This window comes from Camellia sinensis, unplaced genomic scaffold (assembly GCF_055761805.1).
Source record: "Camellia sinensis isolate YWXY unplaced genomic scaffold, ASM5576180v1 Unanchor1, whole genome shotgun sequence".
In the NCBI taxonomy this organism is placed as follows: domain Eukaryota; kingdom Viridiplantae; phylum Streptophyta; class Magnoliopsida; order Ericales; family Theaceae; genus Camellia; species Camellia sinensis.
In genome coordinates this window covers 1,321,503-1,339,969 of record NW_028128987.1, presented here as the reverse complement: position 1 = coordinate 1,339,969, position 18,467 = coordinate 1,321,503, and the positions used below count along the sequence as shown (strand labels likewise).

General features: G+C 34.5%; 1 protein-coding gene and 1 pseudogene across 1 annotated transcript; both read right to left on the bottom strand.

The window, feature by feature from the left end:
* Positions 1 to 1,640: 1,640 nt before the first annotated feature.
* LOC145814314 (alpha carbonic anhydrase 1, chloroplastic-like) lies at positions 1,641 to 6,325 on the bottom strand. Its single transcript, XM_082910981.1, has 4 exons — positions 6,296 to 6,325; positions 2,175 to 2,278; positions 1,945 to 2,047; positions 1,641 to 1,802 (listed from the first exon to the last, which is right to left on the bottom strand). The coding sequence occupies exons 1-4, from the start codon at positions 6,323 to 6,325 to the stop codon at positions 1,641 to 1,643; spliced, it is 399 nt and encodes a 132-aa protein (XP_082767107.1).
* A 1,054-nt stretch (positions 6,326 to 7,379) lies between these two features.
* On the bottom strand, positions 7,380 to 13,116 carry LOC114262666 (uncharacterized; annotated as a pseudogene).
* Positions 13,117 to 18,467: the final 5,351 nt, after the last annotated feature.

Below are 18,467 nucleotides of genomic sequence, written 5' to 3'. Positions count from 1 at the left end.
CGAGAATGACTAACCATACCATAGCATAATAATAACAACAATTTCATAACATGGATAAGGCAAAGTACAATATATAGATGTCTTGGGTAAGAGTCAAATCTAGGATATCATCAAGAGCCATGATAATATCTGCTCCAATTCTATTCTACAAAAGTTATAGACAAAAAACACAAACAGATGAGATGCTGATGATCCAATTCTATTCCACAAAAGTTATAGACAAAAAACACAAATAGATGAGATGTTGAAGAGTGAAGCTGAACAGAAATAAAATAACAATTAACCCTTAAAATTCTCGCACAGTGCTTATGATAATCACTATTTAATGCAAACCCCACACATGCCATGATTGATTAAAAATTGTAGCCATTTTGTAAAAACATTGGTGTATGAGAAATTTAATATAAATATAATGAATATAATTATTTTTTAAGGTTCTTAATTCACAAAAAATTGGAAAGCTTATTTTTAATGGCATAAGTCATGACTCGTGTATTATAGTCCCCCCAACTGGTAGAGTTACACATTTAAGAAAAAAAGATGAATCAATATAATACATAAATCTAATCTACAGTCAAATCTGCGAGGTGATACATCAAAGTAGCACGTTAAGGAGGGTTTATCCATCAATCAATGGATTAAGAGAGCATCCATAACCCTCCCAGCAAATTAAAAATCCTGGGATGAGATTGCAGATAACTAAGTATTGCTAGCTAACTGTTCAATGTGAGGTGTATAAATTTGAATAGGAAGATGTTTCAAGTAATAATAAAAAAGGGGTGGTTTAAAAAATAAAAAAGACAATCTAATTTTGGCCAGTTAATCGATGATGTTAGGAGGGGTGAACCAGATACAAACGTAACCTTTGGCATTATTTGCATATAATGGCTACTCTCACACAAACTTGTATTCCCATGATTGCCAGGCCAGGGATTTCACCATTGAACCAAGCAATGCTGAATTAGATTGGAAATTGTAATTTACATAAATGCTTTGAACACTTTAACAACAAAACTGAATTTGAGGTGCATAAAAATGATTAGAAACATAAATTGAAATCCATAAAATGTATAAAAGTTTGATAATTGATTATTTAAAAATATTGAGATTTATATAGTTGTTCACATAAAAGAATAAGTATAAAACTTTTAAAAAATGAAAAAAATAAAGGTATTTTTACAAAAAAAAAAAATTATTAAGTATTGTCAAATAACTCAATTTTATTAAAGACAAGTGTAAAGAATCCCAACAAATAAGGTTTTCAATTTTCTTTAAACAATTAGTCGTAATAGAATTTCTAAATTAGAAGTAAGAATATTTATTGACATGGTAAGATACAACCTTTATATTTTTTTTTTCTCTGAAAAAATATATAAAAAATAATGAAATATTCTAAATCCACGTCAACAAAGATTATTATTCCAATGTAGCGCACTGTGTTTTGGTGTGTTTTGATGGAAACAAAATAAATTCTTTATTCTACTATTATTTTTAATTTGGTTTTAATTTGGTCTCTTTAAAAACATAAACATTTTAGTTATTCCATTGGAAACAAACAAATGAAAGTTTTGTTCCTTTGTATGTATATATGGATGCACTTTGTTGATGAGATGAACTTATCTAACCTTGCCAAAGATGTGCTAGGTAACATTCTCAGTGCACGGAGGAGTAGTGAGAGAACCAACATATCTATAATACTTGCATGTATTTCGCCTTAATTTCCAGGTGTCATAGGTCCCTACGGCGATTTCATCTTCATCTGTAAACACCTCCTTACCCAGCTCAGCTAATTCACTTTGGATCTACAACCATGAAACATCACAACACCTATTAACTTATCAAACACTTCTATTCACTAGAATTTCAATACCAAGTTCTTCTACTTACCACAAGGGGTGACAGGTAAACATATTAACAAATGCAATAAATCTATATATACTCTACCTTGGAAATAATAGGATCGACATCACCAATTTTATAAAGGATGGCTATAATTGTGAATCTTCCATCGCTAGCCTTGTGGACTAGATAACGCTCTACATCAAATCTATAATTATGTAAAACATAAATTAAAGTCAAATTACAAAGATGAAAAATATAACTTACCAAGTTTTTTAATTGAACAATCTATATATAAAAAAAAAAAAAAAACATGAGACAAAAAAAGAACATACGTGACACTATTGATTTTGTGCTCAGAAGGAGAATGCCAGTGCATTTGAAACAAGGTGTAGTTCTTGCCATTCAAAATCAAGACTCCGGCATTTCCAAATTCCAGCTACATATTGATAATTAATTCTTCATTGAGCAAAAATGTATACAACGATGTGTGCCATAGTCAAAGCCACAAAAGTGAATGTTTATAATCCAAAACCATTTTACTATTGTAGTTACTAAACATTCTCTGTTTTTTTAGAGGTGCTGTTATTATGTAAATTACAATTTCCAATCTAAAAATTTTTTAAAAAATAATCACATAAAATAATGTAACAATGACTTATTTAAAATTAAAGCTTATAAATAAATAAATGTTTTAGCTTTAAGTGATCCTAGTCAAATAAGTCACACCATTTTATACAAAATCTTACAGAGCAAGAGAAATAACACTTCCATCTAACTTTAGAAATTATTTTACCATGTCTCACAGTATCACCCCTTGTATGTCTAGCACACATTGGCCCTGTTTGGTCAAATAGATTAAGTAATGCTTTCAAATCCAAAATAATTTTAAAAAAAAAAATCGACAAACTTCTTGAAAAGACAAATGAATATCCAAGTGTACATAGCATTTGAAGGTATGGATATCTAATCCCGAGTGTAATCCATACCTCAAAATGCTAGAAAATCAATCTTATGCTTTCGTGAAATAACTTTCAATTTTAATTTAAGGGCAAATTACACAAATAGTCCCTATAGTTTGGGGCTTGTATCACTTTGGTCCTTGACTTTTCAATTGTGACACATTTGCCCCTGAATTTTGAATCTTGTTCCAAATAAGAACAATTGAAAATATTATTAGATTTTTCAAGGGTAAAATTGTCAATTTGATAAAATATAAACTAATTTGACAAAAATAAATGTCAAACAAATATTTTTTAATTTTTAAAAATTATTTCTACTTACTAAAAATAAAATTATGTAAAATTGATAAAACTTTTAGACATTTATTTATTTTTTTTACCAAATTAATTTTTCTTATGTGTTTGGATAATGATCATGTAAAATTAATTTTAAAAAATTAATCATGTAATTTTTATTAATTTTACATAATTTTATCATTGGTGGTTAAAAATAATTTTTAAAAAATTAAAAATATTTTTTTGACATTTATTTTTGTCAAATTAGTTTATATTTTATCAAATTGACGATTTTACCCTTGAAAATCTAATGATATTTTCAATTGTCCTTATTTGGAATAAGATTCAAAATTCAGGGTCAAATGTGTTACAATTGAAAAGTCAGGGACCAAAGTAACACAAGTCCCAAACTATAGGGAATATTAGTGTAATTAACCCTTAATTTAATTGTCACACCCCACTTTTTATTACTCGAAGTCATTACCAAATTCATTAACTTAATTCAATTTCAAGGATAACATGTGGAAATAAACTCATACATCCAATCCGTAGAAGTGATTGACAATACTCTCATTCGTATGCAAAGTAAATATTACATGAACATTCTTAATAAATTGCCCTTGGGCTTACATCACTTAAGGTACAAGAAGAAGGGTGTAACCCTTTTACAACAATGGCATTCCGCCAACAACAAAGAGGCCCCGTGGCCAACAAATAAGAAGATCCAAATCTTGCAGCTCAACCCGCTTAATACCTGAAAAAGATTCAACAACGTGGGATGAACATATAGTCCAGTAGGGATCTCAACATGGCCCTCAACAATAACAACATACAGATAGCTATGATCATGAATGCTCAATCTCATACTAGAATAGTAATGTGACAGTTTACACAAAATATACATAAGTATGAACTTTTCTTGAAAACAACCATTTCAATCAACGCCATAGGGATTCAACTTTCTTCTCTTTTCATTAATCCCCGTTCCCAATCTTTCATAACATTAACAATTACTTAGGAGGTAATTTCACTAAGTCCTCTACTCTTCTCCATTTCCCAAACATACACAGATGTGTCTTTTCAAAATATATATCTCCTTTAAAAAAAATCTGTTTTCCTTCACACTTTCCAAAAGACAAATGTGACATTTTGGCTTCTTCCCGATACAATCAAATCTACACATGCACTGTTATAAAAGAGATAACAACTCACCAACAGGCATAAGATAAACCAATGAGGCAACTCGGCCCTCCAAGACCGTAATCAACACAATCCATGATATTCCCAAACACAGTGAAATATCAACAACAAAACTTTGCTCTACTAGCTATGTGCGTAGTAAGCCAAAGATACCCCTCTCACAACAACATACCAGTTTACCAGGTGCTAGCTGGAAGGGTGTGGTACCTTAGATTCTCAGCGCAGTCAGTTTACCAGGCGCTAGCTGGAAGGGTGTGATACCTTAGATTCTCAGCGCAGTCAGTTCTCCAGGCGCTAGCTGGAAGGTAACGGTACCTCTGATTATCAGCGCAGGGTATAACACCAACAATCACAATACAACAAGGCATAACCAACATGTGTAAAACATACATATAAACTATCCGGATACCAACAATGTGTCTAGTTATATGAACACATAAGTGTGTGGAGTCCATCCCCTATCTTCTCACACACACTGGAGTACAACCCCTCTCTCCTCCCTAACAAGTATACATATATAATGCATCTCAACATTTCATCACATAAGATGTTCAATCAACAATGGTGTAATGTATACACAACAATTCAACGCAACCGTGTCATCCTCCACCGATGACCAAGGACAAAACCTCTAGATGCAAATATTTAGTACATCTATTAAAGACTCAATTATTATGAGACCACGAACCCGACAACAACATTTACAGGGTAGTTTAAGATACAATCCCACATATGTGTGTGTTCAACACTCATGAAACAACAATCCAATTTTCATACGTATTTTAAAATACTTTTCCCATTTCACAAAACAAGTTCCATTCCCCTTTTGTTTTCACAAAACCAACTCCGTTCCTTTTGTTGTCACAAAACCAAATTCATTCCTTTGTTTTACAAAACCACTTTCATTGATAATAAAGTTGTAACTCACATTAGTCCATTACATTTATTTCAAACCATTCCCAAGCCAAAGTTAACCCCTTAGGCATTAACACTTTCACCCAACCCACATCCACACTAGAGATTTACAATATAGGTTCACTATCCTCCATTTTAATTTATCAATCAAATATGATTTAGGGCTTCTTCCTCTATCAACTACAACATGCTAATTTACACTCCAATTAGCCCAAAACAACCATCAATGATAACATAACCATTTTTCAAACATCCAACCCTAGGTTCCTTCTCATGATTTTCAAACAAATCCAACATGGATATGATTTTCATGCAATACAAAACTACCACATGTCTATCTATAGACGAAGTATTGAAAAAGAACAAGGAAATCCCTACCTCAAATGTAGAACTCAAGGAGAAGAAGAGCAAAACCCGGAAATGCTCCAAATCCCAAATTTCTCGGATCAAAACGAAGCCCTCGACGATCAACACAACATTTACAAAGGCCAAAGGGTAGGAAAACACTCTAACTAGATCAATCCTAAGAGAGAAGTTAGGTTTTAGAGTGAGGTGCTCTCCAATGGTGGTTTTGAAAAAGTAAGAGAGAGAAAGGAAATCAAAAAGTGATCAAAAAAGTGATTTCACGGACTGATATAAAAACAGGTCCGCTCGAGCGTATAACACCCCGCTCGAGCGTCAGACACAGGTTCACGCTCGAGCGTCCAAAGATCCGCTCGAGCGCCGGATACACTCTCCCAGAATTTTCTGCAGACGACCAAAATGCTGAGAGAAGGAAATTCACGCTCGAGCATCCTAACTGCCGCTCGAGCTGAAAGGCAACAACAGAAGCCCCCTTGAGCGTCAAATCGCCGCTCGAGTGGAGAGACCAAAACCTGGGCAAAAATTCAAAGCTTTAAAACACAACCAACTTATTCCCAACTTGCCCAACATAGCCCAAAACCCTAACACAAAGAGTAAGGGATAGAAATGAGGATAAGACAACAACGAATCTACGGAACTGAGTCCGGATTACAGTTAAACAACAACAGGAAATACCGGGGTCGCTATATTAATTATGATGGTTGTTGGCACCAAAAGTAAAAGCAAGGCCAAAAACATACCTCAACATTGTAGCCACGGTTAACCAACATTGTAGCTTATGGTAATCACTGTTTAATCACTGATAATCACTGTCGCAATATTTTCTTTTGATCTTAAAGCTCTGTTTGGTTATCAAAACTATTATGCAAAATCGTGAAAAAAAAAATAAAAAAATAAAGCAAATAGACAAGATATATGTACTACATCCACGGACATGATGGCATGATGGCCTATCCTTTCACCCACTCTATACTTGCTCTGCAAAACACCATGCTACTGTACATTTTTTCACACCTTCCTTCGTCCACCATGTCTTTCTCATTACCAACACTAATTTGTCATTACATTTTATTGTTGTGGTTTCTGAAGCATTTCTAAATCATCCATCAATAAATTGAAACATATTTTCGGTTTGACTAGAATTTCGAATTTTAAAACTCATCTAAAACAGATATAAAGAATATAGAATGACCCAATACACAACTTCACCTATGTATGACCCATGGATGCCCTTACCTTTCATGTCAAGAAAATTTTGCAATTATCAAAGTACTCTTAACCTATAATACTTGATTTTTCATATCGAAAGTTAATTAAATCCATACTAACTTAAAAATAAGCATAAACAGTGACAACCAATACCAAAATATGATTAAGAAAAGTTCCAAGTGTGTCCATCTTGAAACCAACCAATTTCCAAACATTCTCGCTGCTTTAATTTTACTATTTATAGATGATCTTACAGTTTGCATCATGAGTAAACTTTACAATTTGTAAAGGAAAGTAAAAGCAAAAAATAAAAAAATAAAAAAAGGGAAACAGAAGGGTCAACATGAACTATTAACTATGCCATCAATTTTACATGCCTTTTTTTCCCTTTTTTCTTTTGGTTGTTTCTGAAGGATGTCCTTTTAAAATATTAAAATAGCACGAAACGAGATTTCCCTCAAACAGATTAATCAGAAAAAATGCAGATCCAATATCTATATCATACCTCTTACCCTACGAATCTTCTTAATGAATTGCTCACCAACAATACCTGAACTAGGAACATTGAGACCCCAAATGTTTGTTGCTACCTAAAATCTTCAATCATGAGAAGTTTCAAGAGGAAATGGTTTCATTAAATTAATGAGATGACAAGTAAATTAAGAAATTTCAATACAACCATATTCAAGATAATATGATGTGTGCATTGGAGCATAAAAACAGAACTCAATGTCAGAAGCCTCAAAAAAACACAACCACCCCACAAATTCAACAAAAACAATATTATGGAAATGCAATGCATCAGGGAAACAGAAAAATAGCAGAAACCATGACATTAACACACACCTTATCTTCCCAAATGTAGAAAAAATCGTGTGAGTGACCAGCATTGAAGGCTTAGACGAAACTCTTGGCTCAGCAAACCAGCGTCGTGGAACACCTTTCAACACAATTGTGTCAGGCTCCCACCTCTTGAATATCCTACAACCAAACAACACATACATACATCTATTATTACCAGTAGTTCTCGCAAAATTATTAAGCATTTAGAAGAAAAAATATTGAGTTAGATTACTGAATCCATTATTGTAGACAGCAAGACCAGTAAGCTTCAAAAATTCAAAACTATGGATAGAATCAAGAGCAAGCCTTGATTACCAAACGCATTAAGCTCTTCCCACTCTTTCGTCATTCCAAAATCATCCGATTTCGGAACTGAAGCAGTCAATCTAAACTTAACACCTTCAAGATTCAACTCAATCCCGTTGGTCTTACCAACAACCGATCTTCCCCAGCCCAGAAACTTCTTCTCCGAGTTCCTTAACATCGTCTTCTCCATCTATACCATGAAGAATTTCCGATCTGGAAAACTTGGACAGAAACCCTAGGTCGCGGATGAAGAGAGCGCCGTGAGCGACAGGATCATCGCACTTGCGCTTCTTGAGGTCCTTGAATCTGCGAACGACGATGTCGTCTTCGGGAATGGTGAGGGAGAAGGAGGATTTGAGGAAGTCGGTGAGGGAGGGCTTGAGTTACCACTCGTCGAGGGGCTTGACAGAGTGGTCTGCACAGTGGAGAGTGAGGAGCTAAAGAGGGAGTGTGCTTTTAGAGAGAGAAATGGGAGGAAAACTAATAAAAACACGAAAAGGGGGGGGAATTAGTAGCCAATTTTTTTTTCAATACCTGCTCAATATTTCAAAATTCTCCCTCTAAAATTTGTGACAAAATAAATTTTCCACCAAAAGATCTCAAAATATTAAAAATTATAGGCTATGAAAACATACTCCTCACCAAATGACATCAAAATATTTAGACTCATTGGTGACGAAAATATATTCCTCACTAATAATTTTATAATTTGTGACAAATTTTTTCCTCACCAAAGGTCTCAAAATTTTAGCACCATCCGAACAAATTTAGATGAATTTTTTTTTTTTTATGATGAAACTTAATTTTTTCTCACCTAAAAAGAAGTATTTATTGACGAAAATAAATTTCCTCACCTTTTCCTTTTTTTTTTTATTATATGTGAAAAAATTTATAATTTGTCACAAATTAATCTTATTTAGCAACGAAAATTAGGAGGACAAGGGGTGCTAAACAAAGAGAGCTAACTTGTGTTTTGTTTTGAGAGAGAGAAAGAGAGATAAGAGGAAAACTGATAAAAACAAAAAAGAGGGAAAAATTAGTAGTCTATTTTTTTTTTCGTTACTGCTCAATATGTCAAAATTCTCTCTCCAAAATTAGTGACAAAATAATTCCTCACCGAAAAGACTCAAAATATTAAAAATTTCAATTCTCGATCGACAACTGATGTGATGTTAGATGTTAGATCCTTGTCAACTGATATTCACCGGAGAGAGATGAAAGAGATGGAGAGAAAGAGGGCGGTAGGATGTCGACTATGAGAGACCGATCGACAACGATAAGAGAGAAAGTGAAAGGGATCGGCGACGAGAAGAGACCCCTGCTGATAGCCCCTTTTTCATCGAAGAAAATAATGGAGAGAGAGAGACTCTCACCGTCGTTGATGAGAGAGAGTGAAGCTTCTAGATCGAGAGAGAGAGAAGCTTCTAGATCGAGAGAGCACAAATGAAGAGAGAGATGAGAGAATGAAAAGGATGGAGAGAGAGAGAGAGAGACCAAGTGGTCTGATGATCCCCAAAAAAAATAATTTTTAAGTAATTATTTTTTTGAAACAATAATCTCAAGTAATTTTTATTTTTTTAATGGTGGAGTGAATAATATATATTTTTTAATTTTAAATTTTTGTTTAGTTAGGTATAATATAAATATTTAATTTTTTTATAATTTTTTTTAAAACTCATAAAACACAAAAAAAAAAAAAAAAAAACGAGTGACGTCGTTTAACAATCGGCGACCAAATTTTTTTTGTCGCAAAAAAATTTCAATTCCCGCCCCCACATTTCAAATTTCCCTCCCAAACTTTTGGCGACCAAAAGACCAAATTAGTTGCAAAAAAGGTACCTTCGCCGACAAACTTTTTTAGTCACCAAATGCCAATCAACGGCGACTAAAATATTAGTCGCTAAAAGTACTAATTTGGCAACTAAATTTTTTTTGGTTGCTGAAAATAAGTTTTTGGCGACCAAATTTTTGGTTGCCAAAGAAAAAAAATAATATTTTATTTTCCATTTGGCGACTAAATTGTTTTAGTAGCCAAAACTCAATATACGGCGACTAAAATATTTTTAGTCGCTAAAAATAAGTTTTTTGGTGACCAAAATTTTGGTCGCCAAAAGATAAAAAATAATTTTTTATTTTCCATTCGGCTGCTACATTGTTTTAGTAGCCAAAACTCAATATACGGCGACTAAAATATTTTTAGTCGCTAAAAATAAGTTTTTTGGCGACCAAAATTTTGGTCACCAAAAGATAAAAAATAATTTTTTATTTTCCATTTGGTGACTACATTGTTTTAGTAGCCAAAACTCAATATACGGCGACTAAAATATTTTTAGTCGCTAAAAATAAGTTTTTTGGCGACCAAAATTTTGGTCGCCAAAGGATAAAAAATAATTTTTTATTTTCCATTCGGCGACTACATTGTTTTAGTAGCCAAAACTCAATATACGGTGACTAAAATATTTTTTGTCGCTAAAAATAAGTTTTTTCCACAACCAACTTATTTTTTATCTTCCACGACCAACTTATTTTTTGGTCGCCAAAATGTGACCTTCCGCAACCAAATTTGTAATTGGTCACCAAAACCATACCACTTTCTGCGACCAACTCATTTTCGGGTTGTCAAAATATGACCTTCAACCAACTCATATTTGGTCGCCAAAAATAATGATCATTCGCGACTAATTAATATTTGGTTGCCAAAAGGTAACTTTTAGCTACCAACTTTTATATTGGTCGCGGAAAGTGGTCGCTAAAAGTGCAGATTTTTGTAGTGATTGTACAAAACATGGTTATGTTCTCGATTAAAGGATTTAATTCCAAACCTTTAGACAGATCTCTAAAATGATTGTCACTTCCTAATCACTTCAACATCAATATCCTCAAAATTAATATACATTTTGCACTTATGTATGCTCTGTTATGCACACTAAAATATTTCTTGCAATTAATTCAGGATGATATATCCAAAATTAGGCCATATTTGGCAGTTGTTTCCTTCTTCAAGGACTTCAACAAATTGTATTTGTTCAAAATTATGTTCAACACACGAATTCTAAACTAGAAAATTTTAGATGTATACCATAAGCTCTAGTTATGGCTATGGATCATGTTAGTGTGTAGTTGCAAAATGTTTTAGTAGTCAAATTTGTGTTGTACTTAATTATTAAACTTTGTGGTAGTTGGTTATGAAATTTTTGTGCTATTTTTTGTTATGAGTTGATTTTAGTTATGAGATTTTGTGGTATTTTAGTTATGAACCGAAGTGGTCTTGCTTATGAGGTTTTGTTCTAAATTAATTTGATTTTGTTATTATGACCAGAATTGGTAAATTGTGAACTATTATGGCTCAAATTGTAGGTGCATGTATAGTAACAGTTGCTAATAAATAACCCAAATAGGTGGACTTGATGACTCCTCAATGCGATTCTAGTGAGGGTTTTGCTTGCTAGCAAGTGTAAAAAATAACAAATTTTTCTTTTAAAAAAAAATTAGGAAAAAATTCACTAAGTTCAGAACTTTTTACAATGATTTCAGAACTTTTTCAATGCTATTCTAGTGAGGGTTTTGCTTGCTAGCAAGTGTTAAAAAAAATAACAAAAAATAAATAAAAAATTAAGACAAAATTCACTAAGTTCAGAACTTTTTTCATTGATTTCAGAACTTTTTCAGCTATTTCGTCAATTTCAAAATAATTTTTACCTAATTTCTAACATGAAATAATGTCTTCAGGACACTTATTAGCATATGTCGTCCAATTAAGAACTAATATGTTAATAAATACTACAATCAATGAGTGACATAAATGCTTTTATAATGTATTTCTTCAAAAAAAAAAAAAAGTACCAAGAAAGCATCAAGAACTTAGCCATATAACAACACAATTTCATGTTGAAATCAATGCATGATTCATAGCAATCTAATACATAAAACGTAGGGGAGAGAGAATTCAACTTCTTGGTGCCCAAAGTAATCTATGCTATGGATAAAAACAAATATAGTTGGTTTACTCTTAGGCCTCCAAATCTTCATTTTTAATTTCTTATAAAATTTAAAATTTTAAAAAAGTATATGGCACTTATTTTTAAACTAAGTTTCCTACTAACTCCTCTCCCATCACTTCCATTTAAAATAAAACTCTTTTCTTTAATAATTTAATAATAATAATATGATTTTAGAGTAATAGTTATCCAAACATAAACTTAAGGTTTTTTTTTTTTTAAGGTTCCTGATATTAAGATTTTATAGCATCAAGGACATCTAATATTTTCATAATGTCTAAGGTCCCTCAATTTGATCCAGAGGAATTTTCTCCAGAGAAATTTCATCCAGAGAAATTTTGTCCAGAGAAATTTTGGACTTCTAAAGAATTTCTCTAGGTTCAACCTAGAGAAAATTCAAATTTCTCTGGTCCAGAATTTCTCTGGAACTATAAAACTCTGATTTGATCAATTTGTCTTTGGTTCTATTGCTGCTGATTCAATCACAATTTCCTGCACAAACAAATTAATAGTTCTTCTATGAGTTTGTGATAGATTTTCTTTAAACTTAATGCTATGAATTTCTCTGGGTTCAACCCAAAGAAAATTCAAATTTCTCTAGTCCAGAATTTCTCTGGAACTATAAAACTCTGATTTGATCAATTTGTCTTTAGTTCTGCTGCTGCTGATTCAATCATAGTTTGAATGAAGATGTTGACAACCCTTCGTTCCTATTCTGTCAATCTCAAGCTAAACCACGTCAACAATTTGAGCCTGAATTCGAGTTTAATGTGACCTTTGCATTCAAGCCATTGAATGATCTTCACACAATATTCGAAATTCTTATCCAAGCACCCTGACTCATTGCCGATTCTGAATGGTGATCCGTTTATTAGAGTGCTGTTACAGCCGTGTGTCTCTTCGTTTGTGCTCGCTGCCCTTTTCCTACACAGTTTCCCCTGGGAGTCAACATTTGGCACTTCCCCATTGGCCCCGTAGGTCCAATTCTGGGAGTCGCCACTACCATGAGATCGATTCTTCTCGATATCGTGAGAAACAACATTGTCATTCTCTTCATCCCTAGAGGATTCAAAAGGAGGGGTTAGCTCTTCGTTTAGATCGGGCACGGAAGCAACATTTAAGTCGAGCAGCGAGGAGAGAGAGAGAGGGGGCAAGGGTTTGAAGTTGTGAGATATATCAAATTTCTCTGTAGGGACCTTAGACATCATAAAATAATATTGTGGATCTCTTCCATTACTAAAAATGGGAGAGGGACCTTAGACTAATTTTCCCTATTGTCACAACCCCAAACCGCCCCTAGTAGGATGGTACCGTGATGGCCAGTAATCCGAGACTACCGAAGGCCAATTTTCAAAATCCACACACAACAGAGTATAAATATATAGGGCTCACAAGTACGGAAGCAATACATACAAATCAGATTAGTCCATAAGAGCTGTGCATAAGTCAAATGAAATGGTAAACATCTACACATGGGTTACAACTTAGTACAAATGAAGTAAAGTACTTATTACATCTTGATCAAGAAGCTTCTCAAGCCATGTGCAAAATACAAGTATTACAGGTCGAGAAGCATGATTTTCAAGACTGCCGAGATGAATACAAGTCAAGCCGACATAACAAAAATCCAAAACAAGTTCGCGAACCACATCTAGGCGTCACCGCCTTCTTGCTCATCACCTACATATATATAGAGAGGGTGAGCTTGGATACTCAGTGAATGATATAAATAATAAAGGGGTTTGCATGAATAATGGTAGAAGTCCTTTCAAAACGATACATATCAAAACTTCATATAACAAGGGATGGACCTCGTCCATCTAGCAAATCTTTAAAGCTTCAAGGGATGCTTACTAGCATCAACATATTACAAATGATGACATCCAGGACAAACAAACCCACGCGGTAAACCGTCAGTGGCAAAACAAGACAAAGCAAGGGAGATATCTCAAACAAGGGTGCTACAAAAGTTTAGAGTCCTCTAGCACAAAGGACCTATGTTACAAAGGCCCGTAGCCCTCTAACACAAGAGTACTGCGAAAGTTTAGAGTCCTCCAGCACAAGGGACTTTCAAAACAAGATGTGCAGTTGCATTATAGTCCCTGACACTAAGGACTTTTAAAGCAAGATGTGCAGTTGCATTATAGTCCCCTGGCACTAAGGACTTTCCAAGAAGGTCATCAAAACAAGATAATGCTTGATATACAAAATAGGGACGATCATTCATGCTTAACAAATACTTTTCAAAACAAGGCAAAGCAAAGCTCATCAAAACATTGATAACATAGCTTTATTAAAAATACGACTCACATAGTTCTTCAAACGTCGGGGTCAAGGCAAGTCCCGGTCCTACAAACACATGGCAAAGTCTATTGAATGCACTTCTCAAAACAAGTCTTGCATGCATGCAAATGACCTCGGCATTCTTCAAAAACTAAGTCAAATCAAATCAAAACACAGTTTTTTATCTCTGGAAAACATGCGGGGTAACTACCAGGTCTAGGCCGAGGTCCCACACCTCCTTGTCGAGGTGTGGCCTCGATGGCCACATTCAAGGAAATGAAGTCGGGAAAATCTGGGTTTCCTTCTCTTGAAGAACATGACGAACATGAAGAACATGAACATGAGGAAGATGAATGCAAAGCTTATAACTTGCTATTACAAAATCTGAGATTTCATGCTATGAATTCAAAAACATGGACCTGGGTACCCATATTCAAGGATCTTATGAAAACAAACACAAAAACATGAGCCTTAATGCAAACTTTCGGATCAAACAAGGCTTTTCTTCAAGAACACATGAAAACCATTTTCTCTTTCTAAAACCAACTTTAAATCAATGCCTGACGTGCAGAACAGGTTTGATCGTGCAATGCAGCTAGATGATCAATAAGAACAACAAGAGGTGATTAAGATTCTAACCTCAGAAATCGAATCTAACGGTTCAAACACCAACGATCAAGCTTGGAAGTTCACTCTCTTACTCAAAGGCTTCACCTTCTTCTCCCTAGAGTCTCTCTCTCTAAAGGCAAGATTTGATACAAAATTATATGTTTTTCTCTCGACAGTCACTGACTTAACCCTCTGCTGGGACACGTGGCATCGGCTGACTGGCTCTACTAAAAAAGGTAGCTGACTGACAAGACAAGACCATGACAAAGTGTATTCAACAAGCTAGACGGCAAGGGCACTCCAGCAAGTGATGATCTCGGCTAAGGGCAAAGCTCCGGCAAGTAGGGCGACAACGACATCGGCTTGGAAGGACAACACTTGACTAAGTTGTGCCACACCTTGGCCTAAATGTGCCACACCTCGGTCTAGGTCACACCATTCCAGGAACAAAATCACTGAGCGCAAGGATCAAGGATCTAGAATGCCTAGATAATAACATCTCGGCCTAGGCGACGGGCAACTCAGCCTAGATGGTGACATCTCGGCTAATATGCCAGGGTGAAGATGGAGGTCAACCGAAGGGGTTCCAAGATAGTTCTAAGTGTGGAAAGGTTCCAAGGTGTCTAGGCTTAAGATGACCTCGGCAACACACCAGGCAAGAACATAGCATGCAAGCAACACTCAAGCAAAACAAGACAAGATTTGCAAATGCACATAACAAAACAAGATCATACATAAATGTATGCAAGTATGACTAAGTTGAAGTGAGGGTTGTTACACCTTAACTTAACAACAAGGGGAAAAAAAAAAAAGAAAGAGAGAGAGTTATCCAAAAATTCAATAATATTTGAATTGATAATCTATAAGTCTCCAAATCTCCATTATGGTTTTTTTATAATTTTAAAAAAAAAATGTGTGGCACTTATTTCTAAGCCAAGTTTTCTCCAAAAATTCAAAGTATTTGAATTGAACTCTATAAACCTTGAAATTGTCATTTCTAATTTCTTATAAAATCTAAAATTTTAAAAAATTATTAGACATTTATTTCTAAGTCAAATTTTCAACTCATCACTCATCTTCCCTCACTTCCATTGAAAATAAAAACTATTTTCTCTAATAATTTAATAATAATAATATACTCTTAGATTAATAGTTATCCAAATATAAACTTATCAACAAGAAAGAAAATAAGTTATTGGAAAATTAAAAGTATTTGAATTGAAAATCTATATAAAGATAATCTATATCTATCACGAAAATTCAAAATAAAGATGATTTAAAATTTCACATCTCTCTCCTTCTATATAAACAGTTACGTTTCAATTGATTATAAATACTTGCAAAATTATTGACGAAACCAAATAGGGTCATTTGTATTCAAGTCTAAAGATTTGGGTACCAACATGAATGTTAAGTTATTAATTCTTAATTACTTTTTGAGCTCAGACTCAATGATCTTGGTCTCTTGCGATTAACCCATGTTGCTCTCTCTCTCTCTCTCTCTCTCTCTATATATATATATATATTATACAATTTTATATTATTTTAGGTATGAGTGAAATGCTTCATACATTTGTAATTTTTGTCTAAATTATTATTTTTTTTGCAAGTGACATCATAAATTTATTTTTTTAGTATAATACTCAAGTTTGACAGCTAGAAAGATTTTGAATTTTACAATTTCTTTTTATTGCATCAATGTTAAATATTATGTACCAAAATTGCAACAACAAAAAAATATGTAAGGCAATTATTTGTCGAACAGTGATCCGGACATGTGTCCGTGGATGTTGGTAGTTGTTTATTATCTTGTTTACGTCCTTTTTACTTTGTATATTTGAGTTATAGGATGTGTTGGGCAGGTTTGTTACAGGTTGGTTGTGTTTGGGAGCCTAGTGCTGCTGCCCAGATTTTTGGACCCTCGCTCGAGCGAGGAGTTGGTCGCTCGAGCGAGAGTTGAGTTCGTGTCTGGTGGATCGAGCCAGAGTGGCTTCGCTCGAGCGAGCGACTGCGTCTGGTTCTGGACCTGAGAGTTGCATTTCTTGGCTCGAGCGAGCTTTCTTCGCTCGAGCGGTCTGGTTTGTTCTTCGCTCGAGCGAGAGGTCTGTCGCTCGAGCGTGCTTCTGGTTGCAAACCTGAGGGTTTGAGTTGTTAGCTCGAGCGAGCATTCTTTCGCTCGAGCGCACTTCTGAGTTTTTGGCTCGAGCGAGAACTTATTGGCTCGAGCGAGAGTTTTCTGTGCCTGGTCGCTCGAGCGACAAAGTCTTCGCTCGAGCGAGCGTGTTTTATATCAGCGGACAGTAGCGTTTTTGAACATCACTTTTTCACTTTCTCTTTTTGATCAAACCCTAGATCCGAGACTCTCTCTCTCTCTAAACTTACACTCTCTCTAAGATTTGATCTCCCTAGAGTGTGAACCTAGCCTAGGGCCTTTGTTAAAAGATAGAGGGCGTTGAGAGCTTCGACTTAATCTGAAAAAGTTTGGATTTGGAGCACATTGATCTTCGAGTCTTCATCTCCTTTTTGGCTCAAACTTTGAGGTAGGGATATCCTACTCATCTCTATGGATTTTGTCTTTAAATTTTAGTATTTTGAGATGTTGGGGTTGGTTTGGTAATTTTGTGAAAGTTTGGGGCTTTTGTGTTATTTTACAAAAGTTGGGGTTTTATTCATAATAAACCTAGATGCATGTTTGGCATAGAGAAATGGAATAAATGTTGAATCATTGGTGAAAATGGAACCTAAGGGTTGAAATGTTAATTATGGATAATGACCTAATTACATTGTTTGATTAATTGGGATAATTAATTACGAGAAATGAGGAAATGAAATGTTGATTGAATATCCATTGTGCATTTATTTTCTGTTTAGAAATTACTGCTTTGGGCTATCGGTGGAGGATAGTCGTGATTGTTGTAGACAATGCATGATGATTAGGCAAACGGAAACTAATCAATGGAATGTGTCATGGAACTTGACGGTTGATAGAATACATTAACTGTATGTATTGAGTGATTGTATATAGAACCAATGTGTTTGTATACGTTATGTGTAGAGGAGGAGATGGGGGATGTACTCTGCGGTTTAGGGGAAGATGGGGGATGTACCTCTAAACCGGATAGTGTTGGGAGAAGATAGGGAATGAACTCTGTAGATACAGCTCATATGCTTGTCTAGAGAAGTGAAGATAGAGCTCTTATGCTTATCTTTGTGAAGTGTGGATATAGCTTATATGTTTATCTGTGAATGTGGATATTATTGTTATACATATCTGTTGAGAATGTGGATAGAGTTTATATGCCTATCTGTTGAAAAAGGGAAAATGAAAAGTAACTTGGACTCATAAGTCGTATGACATAAATATGTGATTTATGTGAATGTATCAGTGTTGGCCATCTATCAATTGCTAATCTTTTAGTCATTGTTCATGGTTGGTTTAGTATATTTCTGCTGGGCTGTGGCTCACCCTATATGGGAATATCATTTTCAGGTACAGGTAGCATGCCACCTCCAAGGACATAGCTTGGGAGGCTAGAGGCGGACATACTTTTGTCGTTTTACTTTTTGATGTATTACATGTAAATTCAAGCCAAGGGCTTAATGTGTATGAGTTAGTACTCTTTTGTTGTAACCAAGTGTTAACTTGGAAAGCTGTAAGGCCTTA